The following is an 8,945-nucleotide window of genomic DNA, read 5'->3' on the forward strand; positions in this document are numbered from 1 at the left end:
GCACGTATATATGCTTTTGCTTATAAATGTATAGTATGTTTTTAGAAGGATCCATAAGAAACTGGTAATCAAAGGCAAACTGGTTGTCTCTTGAAAGGGGAACAGGGTGGCTAGAAGACAGAGGTGGGAAGGAGACTTACTTTCCATTGTATACTTCTTTATATCATTTGAATTTTATCACTTGTGCATGTTAAGACATATGCAAAAAATTAAACATTTAAAAAAATAAATAAAATTATGCAAAGTATTTAATGATAGTAAAGTAGTAACCATAGTATTATATTAGCGAAAAAACTAGGTTGCAAAAGAATATATAGTTTATGATACACTTTTATTAAAATTAATATATGCATATATGCAGCAAAAACTCACTGGAAATAAATACATTAAATTGTTAACAGTGTTTTTCTTGGGGTGGTGGGATTTTGAGTGATTTTGAGCTTCTTGCATGTGTTTCTCTTTGTTTTTAATTTTGTCAACAATTAAAATATGTTAGTGTTGCAATCAGACTATGTTTAATATTATTCGAGAAAGATCTACCTTAATTCTTTTTTTTTAAGGTTTGAGTGAGTTTATGGATTATTCATAGGACTTTTGTGAATTTTTCATCCTTTTTATCCAAATGGTTCATCATTACACTTCCTTACAAAGAATAAAATCCTTATTACATATAAGAAAATCATACAGTGTTAAACAGATTTAAAGTGGCATTGATACTTGTCCCCCTCAGTAATACCTTTCTTTTTAAATTAAATTAAAAAATTTTTTGCGTTGAAAATTGATTCTTGAATTGTACTCTAACTCAGTGTTTCTCCCATCCAGCAGCCGAGAAACAGAGACAAACACGTCTATCTCAAGCCAATGACTGTTGCCTCTTCTCCACCAGTGATGGCTATCTATGCTTCTTGAAACCAGGAATGCAGCCAAAGGGGGTTAAGTAGAACTCTGGAGCCAACTTTGCCCCTCCCTTCTTCCCTTCTGGGAAAATGGGTACCAACTCTTTCTCTCCCTTCCCTTTGTCTCATCCTCTCACTTAAAGGATTCTACAGGAGGCTATGCATGCATTAAAATGGAGGGCGCTCTCCAAGTGCTGAAGGCAATTATTGCCTGAGAACCCCTTTTCTTAGCCTAGGCCAAGAAGAAGGAAGAGACCACAGAGAGTAAAAAGGGTGGTGTTCTCCGTACTGTGAGGCTAAAAGATATCCAAGAACTAAAAATAGGTCCACTTAGGAAACTCATAAGCAGGGAAAGCCATAGACACAGATTATAATTTCAGGGTTTCTGGAAAGGCCTGCTATCTCTTCCTTACTCTTGGCTAGACCCTTAAATTCCAAGTTTAGTTCATTATTTTACCTTAAGATTTTTATTTCTGTTAAATTGTTGATTTGTTTTAAATTTTCTATTGATTAAACTCAAGATGAATTTGTTTGTCAGCTATTTTTACGCGAATAACTAGACCAGTGGTTTTCTACTTATTTTGCCTCTAGACTACTCACGTGGGAAACATCACCATTATTTATGTCTTTTCATGACACAAAATTACTTTGAGTCGGACTATAGTATGTTGTGGGAAGTTTCTTATCAGAATCTGGGGGAGTGAGTATAGTTAGCAAAAGCCATTTCTTTCTTCCTTCCTTCCTTCCTCCCTCCCTCCCTCCTTCCCTTCCTTCCTTCCTTCCTCCCTCCCTTCCTTCCTTCCTTTCTTTTTTAGCCATTTCTGATGCCCCCTCTCAGGCTTCTGCCCAGACCACTCCACAGCCTGGATCACCACATAGACCAAGAGTTTCTTGAAGGCAGGGATTCGCTGTAAAGCCCCAACATCAAGCCCAGTCCTTGGCCCACAGGATGTTCTTCATAAATATTTGTCAAGTAAATACAGATATTGATGGAGTAAGAGTGTAAAAAGATACTAGAGACCTGGATGTTTGGATAAAACAACTAGTAAGAAGCGGAAATGTTAACTACTTCCCAATGTGTCAAAGGCTAGCTTGTGGGGAGACAACATGTATAAAATTATAACAACATCTAACTCTTATCAGGAGTTTATTATGTGTCTGTCACTGTGCTAAGCAATATGCATTACCTCATTTAATGTTCACAGCAATCCTAAAAGATATGTACTGTTATTATTCCATTTTATAGATGTGGGAACTGAGTTTCAGAGAAGTAAGGTAGCTTGCCTACAGTCACACAACTGAGAAATGGTAGGGCATGGTCTCAAACCCAAGCAATCTGAATCCAGACCCCCAGTGCCATAGTGATCCAAAAACTTGGGGCGCCTGGGTGGCTCAGTCGGTTAAGCATCCAACTTGGGCTCAGGTCATGATCTCACAGTTGGTGAGTTTGAGTTTGAGCCCAGAGTCAGGCTCTGTGCTGGACAGCTCAGAGCCTGGAGCTTGCTTTGGATTCTGTGTCTCCCTCTCTCTTGTGCCCTTCCTTGGCTTGTGTTCTCTTCCTCTCTCTCTCTCTCTCTCTCTCTCTCTCTCTCTCTCTCTCCCTCTCTTTCTCAAAATTTCAAAAACTGAAGTGCCTGAACACTGAGCACTGCATCAGATCCTTATCATGGCTTTTCTTTCCCCTTCGCCACATGCCACACACCCCCCTCCCCATTTGGACATTTCTCCAAATGTTTCCAGACTCTAGATGTTTCATCACTCCTTTTTTCCAACCTCAACCCCATCTTCAGAAATATGTGATTCTCTCACCCATCCTCTCTCAGGAACCCTCCCTCACTATGACAGCATCAGAGACTGGAAGATTTATTTCATTAGAAACACTCAGGGAGACTCTCCACCTTTGAGGAATGCCCCTGAGATCCACTCCCCTACCCACAGCAATCTAAGCACTCCTCACAGCCTTCTCCAGAGAGCCCACCTTCAGAGTCCCTCAGCCCAGGGCTCTGTTCTCCCCACCCCACACCTCCTTGTTGTTGCCTACTCCATTTGTGTCTCCTGGCACCTTTCAGTAGTTTTCCATTATGTGAGCTGACTAAAGTTAATGGGAGGGCCTAAGATCAGGGGTCCCAAGATGACCAACCTTTTCAACCCTCAGTAAAGCACTTGGTAAAGGCTGAACTTCTGAGCACCAGGCCTGATTTCCATGGTGACACCCCTGGGGATTGTTGCCATGGTAATGCTGGAGAGACACTGGCCATGGTGAACATTACCTCTCCTCTCTATTTTCCTTTATGAGACTCCCCCAAAGCTAAAGGGAGACCTGCTCCCCCTCTTCAGATATCAAAGGAATCCTAGGCCACCCCAAACAATACTGACTCTTATCCAATAACCCATCAGGTCCCAACCTAGCCTTTCCAAATAAGGTACTTGATGGTCCTGGATTTTTGCCTGCTTTTCTAAATGAAGTACTTGACAGTTCTGGATTTTGCCTGCCTACTAACCCATTAGGAGACCAGAGGGAGGAAATATTGTGGACACTTGAATGAATGAGGGAGAGAGCAACAGGGGGAGGGAGGGAGAGTGCATTGTCTTCTCTTACTGTCATCCCTCCCGTGTCTGGTATAGAGGCAACAACAGCCCAGACAGCAGGCACCAGGACACTTTGCCCACCAAGACCAAAGCAGAGAAACACTTAAATGGGTCCAGTGAAAAAGTCACACTGGGTTCTGAGTGACACAGAGAGCAAAACAAGGTACACAGCACACAGACAGTGACCCAGACACCCTTCTACTATGACTCAGGCCATTAACTTTGGCTAAGTCCCATCCCCCAGATTGCTAGGAGAAGTCAGGGGAATGGGGGAGGGATAGGGCTGAAAGAGCTATCTTTCTAGCTTATTTGCCAAGCAGAAAAAGCCCACAAACACCAGGGACTCTGAAGCCCAGAGCTAGCCGCAGTGCCGCAGAGGCAGAGAGGAGAGCCATTAGAGAAAGGAGCAGGGACTGGGTTTGAAGAGATTATTGTCTCCCCTTCACTCTTCCCTCACCTTCCTGAAGCAGCTTCCTCCATTAATTCCTCAGATGCTGGGCCCCAAAGGGAGACCGAGGAGGAAAGAGGAAAGTGGGTAGGGGATTTCCTCCCCTTGGTGGGACTCAAGGGTCGCCTCAGAATCCCTTCTCCTATAGCCCTCCTCCTCCCAAATGAGCAAGGAACAGTCAGCTTGGAAAGGCAAGCTCCAAGGACGCTGCCTGAGACAAAATGGCCCCCCAGCAGCATCTATCTCGGCCAGAGAGATTGACAGGAAGGGCTTGGGCAACGGAATATACACAGTGAGACAAAGGTGCAGCCCTGCAAATATCAGGCAAAACAGACAGGGAAGGACCAGCTGTGGAACTAAGATAGAATCTGAATTGGCAGGGGGCCCTGGGCCTCTCTTCATCTCTCCCCCTTCTCCACCTTCTACCGTGTCTTTCCTGTTTAGCAAATTGGACAGATCAATACCACCACTCCTTCTCCCAACATCACCCCATGCCCCATGCCCGCCACACCAGGATGGCCTGAGAGCCTAAAGGAGTTTTTCAGACTTACCTGAAAAAAATAAAGCAAGGAAACTAGGCTTCACAGTAGAAGCCTTTTGTGGATGGGCTCTCCCATGACCACCTCCCTCCTGTTTCTCAGCCTTCATACCTCAGGGGACCATCAAGCTCTAACTCTCACAGCTAATGCTTGCTGTCCAGACTACTTGGAGAGGAGCCCCCAGGCTGATCATGTTAGCCTGGCCAGACAGACCAGACTGTAAAGCCTAAGGCCCTTGAGGCAAAGAAAGACAAGAGCCCTCTGTATGTGGTGAACACACACATATGTAAGCACACACACAAGGCAGAGGCACCCATTTGAGTTCAGTTGGTGACAGCTCAGCATGGTGACAGACTGGGGTCCTTGGGGACGGGACATACAAGCAGGCTCTTCTTAAAACATGTTTATTCAAAGTCCCATTCTCACTGATTCAAAAGGCTCATGCTCCCTCCCCATGTTTCCTTAATTCCTTTAATAAGCATGCCTTGTGCCAAGCACTGTGGACCAAAGATATATAAACAGTGCTCCTGACCTTGACAGCAGTCCTCATATGTGCCCCTCCCTTCTCCAATTGGCTGCAATTTCCTGGCCCAGCACCCCTCAAAGCCTTACAGGACTCGACACCCAGATCCTTTCACCCCATAGCCTGACATCCCTACCAACCTCGGAAAGGAGGGTTGGGTGAAGAATTCCCTAGGAATTCCCTTTAGGCCATCACAGATAAAGGTCCAGAAGAGAAATCTGCAGAGGCAGTGTGATAGGAAAATCTATGAGCTTTGGAGTTACAGATTAAGGTTCAGATCCATGAGTTAACAGTGTGACCTTGAGAAAGTCATTCAACTTCTTTGGGCCTCAATTTCCTCATCTGTAAAATGGAAACATTAATACCTACTTCAGAGTGTTGTTTTGAGGATTAAATAATACACGTCAAGTAACAAACCCACAGGAAACATCAGTCCTCCTTAACAAGATCTCCTCCACGGATAGGGCTGTCATGATGAGGTAGAAGCGACTTGCTACTTTTTTTACTGGATCATCAAGAGAAAGGATGAATAAGCAAGTACCTATCAAGACCTCAGGATTTGGTTATTTTTATTTGTTAGGGGGGATTGGGGTGTCTGAAATCCTCTTCCTACTGTACCTGGGAGGGAAAGGCAGACATTTCCTTAGGACCCCAGAGCCCCCTTCCCCGACTGGGTGTGGCATCAATGTATTCCTCAGAAAACCCTTCATCAGATCTGTGCCCTCCGCCCCAGTCTAGGCTGCAACTACTTCAGGGGCTGACGGAGGGCTTGGTCCTAGAGCCCACTCTCATTTTATACCTCCACCCGCAGAAGCCCTGGACTGCCCACCTGTCATCTAGCCCATCCACTGGTCTACCCCCTCCCTTCCTGGGAGGTGGGGGTAGAGATCCGAGCCAATAACAAAGGGAAGATGCGCTTTCTCTAGGGGAGAGGGAAAACATCAGAAAAACATGGGACCGGCTCTGAGGGGTGCGGACGCTGCAGCGAGCAGCAAAGGGGAGTTGGGTCCCCCGACTGCGAGGAAGTAGCCCCCTCCCACTCTGCGGAGACTTGGCCACCAGCCTGGCCAGGCCACACCCAGTCATCCTGATGCAGGGGAGAGGAGGGGCTGCGGCGGAGGATGGAGGCTGAGCGGCGGGGAGGGGGTGCAGTGACAGCCAGGGGCTAAGACTCGGCGGGGGCGGGGTAGAATCTTCCCAAATTCCCTCCCGGGGCGACACTCACCCCAATAACGACGCTGTCGTCCCCTTGGAAAATTGGGATGAACTTGTCTCCCCGCAGAATCTCGGCCTGGTTCAGGGGCCGAAATCGGCAGAGCACCTTGATGCTGCATTCGTTGTTGGTCTCCGCCATGGTGGTCGCCGGCGACAGGCTGGGGCACTTCTCGGGCAGCAGGGCTGTGCGCGCTCCGGAGGAGGGGGGCTCAGCTGAAGCCGAGGCGGAGGACAGGTGCTCGGTCTCTGGGACCGAGGAAGCAGGTGGGGCGCCCGGGCGAAGGCTGGGGAGCAGGGCCGGGGCGCGCTTGCTCGCTCCTGCGGCACAGGGATGCAGGCGACCTGGGCGTCTGGTCCTCCTCTCTCGGCTCTCTGCCTCTCCGCCCCTCGCGCTGCAGCGCCGCGCTGCGGGCCTGGGCGGGGCGGCGGCGGGCGGGGCTTCCTTCGCGGGGGGCCTCCCGTTCGGCGTCTACCCGAAGGGGAGCCGGTTCTCTCCTCTCGCCTCCTCCCCCACCCCCGAAGCTCCTAGGTAACCTCGCCCTCACCCCTTCCCCACCCAAGTCACTCGCTGCATCCCAGCTCCCCACCTCCCTGGCCTGCCTGTCCCTCCCTCGGACTCCACCCCTCTGGAAGGGGTAAGGGGGCTGAGGTGGGCTTGTCGCCTGGGTAGGGAAGAGAGTCAACGGCGCTTGCACCCTTTTTATTCCGGGACATCCTCCTCCCCCACCCCCGCCCCGCCCCTGTCACTGTCCTCTCTCCATATTGAGAGCCTTCTTCTCATTCTCCATCCCCAACCCCCTCACACAAGATTCCCAACCCACTCAACTTTCAAGGGCAGCTGCCTATACCCCTGTGGAGGAGGGTGTCCAGGTCTCATTTTTCAGACAGGAGTGTCAGGGGAGAGGCTAGTCCCAACCCCTTCTACCTCCAAAGGTGCACTCGTTCCCCACTATACACACCAGGTCCCCGGTGGGAAGGAAAACAAACTCTGGTTCTGGGCTATTAGAATTCAAAAGCAGATAAAATTCTCATTTTTGCCTCCTAGGCTGGGGCTGGGCATAAGGTGGGCAGGAGAAGCTTTTGCAAGAGAAAGGGAGTCAGAAAACAATGAAGGAGGGGTAATGATGAGGGTGGGGAAGGCCACAAGGGCTTTGAGAACCTATAGGGCAGACCTTCGCCTTTAGGTTTCAGGCAGGTTTTGGCACCTATGTGTTTCCTGTCCAAGTTACCATTGGTCAGAGTCCCAACACCCCAGCCCCTTTCTCAGGCCTTGTTCTGTTTCTCCCCCTTCCCTAGCAAAATGAAAAAAGAAAACAAAACAAAAAAAAAGCCTTAGAGATTCTTTGTCCTTCCTCCCCTCAGGTCAGACTCCTGCTGCAGCCCCTGGGCAGAACCACCTAGAAGCTGGCCAAATTGATTTTTCTTCACGTCACAGGCCTTGCTAGCCAACAGAGAGTTGGACTGCAGGAGTTGAGGCTCTAGGCCAAGGGGAGGAGTGGGGTGATGGGAGAAGGGAGGAGGGGATGGAAGTTTTGCCTAGCAATTGTCTAAGGTCACTTGGACATTATGAGGCAAAAGTGAGAGAATGGTGGCCTGGCCAGACAAGAACTAACTGCACAGAACTCAGCTGAGGGCTTCCCCTTGTTGGGCCTATACCTCTAACCCACCTTGAATCTTAAGGAAACTAAAGAAAAAGGGTCCAGCATAAGAAACCGGATAGATGGATGGAAGAGGGGTAGAGGTTTGGGGAAAAAGCCAGGAGAGTATGCATAGAATGACAATGAGTTCCAAACTCAGGAACATCAGCATCTCTCCAGTCACTTGGTCTGGCACTATTTCTAAGTGTTGCAGCATCCTGAAAGCTCAGGAAGCCTTCTGGAAAACATCCCAAACTCAGGTCCCCAGGGACTCCAGGGTGGCAGCCTTAGTGGAGTTGCAAAAAATGCTTATCTTAAAAAAAAAAAAAAAAAAGCTTGTCTATGGAGGGTCAGGGACAAAAATGTACTGGGTATATGCCCCTCCCTCCCCCAAAAAAACCATCCACACATGATGCAGTAAGTTTTACATAAAGCTAGATTTATTAAGTTTCAAAGGATGGCCTTTCATTCTGAGAGTATGTCCTTCCTACTTTTCTACTAAGAAATGATGGTTATAGTAAACAGTGTTTTCTTTTTCTAGTGCAGTAATGGCAGAATTAATTTTAATTTTACTGAACTGTGAAAATTCAGAAGTCTGAAAACTATTAGTGAAGCAGTTAAGAGCACAGAGGGTGTTCATGGGGCGCCTCTCACCCACAGAGGGTGCCTCAATAGGTTGAGCTTTGGACTCCGGCTCAGGTCACGATCTCCCAGTTCCCAAGTTGGCACCCCGCCTTGGGCTCTATGCTGACAGCTTTGAGCTGGGAGCCTGGATCCTGGTTCAGATTGTGTGTGTGTGTGTGTGTGTGTGTGTGTGTGTGTGTGTGTGTGTCTTTCTCTCAAAAAAAAAAAAAAAAAACCATTTTAAAAAAAAGTGCAGAGTGTGTTCAGACATACAGCTACCACTTACCTATTTATGAACTTGAGATGGGATTGCCAGATTTGAAAAACAAAACAGGATGCCCAGTTAAATTTGAATTTCAGATTAAAAACTATTAGTGTGTGTGTGAGTGTGTGTGTGTGTGTGTGTGTGTGTGTGTGTGTGTGTGTGTGTGTGTGTTAGTATATCCCAAAAATGATGTGGGGCATACTTATACT

At 47.8% G+C, this 8,945-nt stretch overlaps 1 protein-coding gene across 2 annotated transcripts in view; it reads right to left on the reverse strand.

The window, feature by feature from the left end:
- KIF5A (kinesin family member 5A) overlaps positions 1–6,594 on the reverse strand; it is a 31,758-nt gene extending 25,164 nt beyond the window's left edge. The window contains exon 1 of one of the 2 annotated variants that reach the window (XM_086712976.1): positions 6,221–6,594. In XM_086712976.1, the coding sequence (XP_086569102.1) occupies positions 6,221–6,349 (129 nt within the window). In that variant the 5' untranslated portion in view covers positions 6,350–6,594. The remainder of the gene's footprint in view (positions 1–6,220) is intronic. The other variant, XM_086712978.1, reaches the window with a different exon arrangement.
- Between the last annotated feature and the right edge of the window lie 2,351 nt (positions 6,595–8,945).

The sequence above is a fragment of the Puma concolor genome, chromosome B4 (genome assembly GCF_028749965.1).
Source record: "Puma concolor isolate L17-30 chromosome B4, mPumCon1.1.hap2, whole genome shotgun sequence".
Classification (NCBI taxonomy): Eukaryota; Metazoa; Chordata; class Mammalia; order Carnivora; family Felidae; genus Puma; species Puma concolor.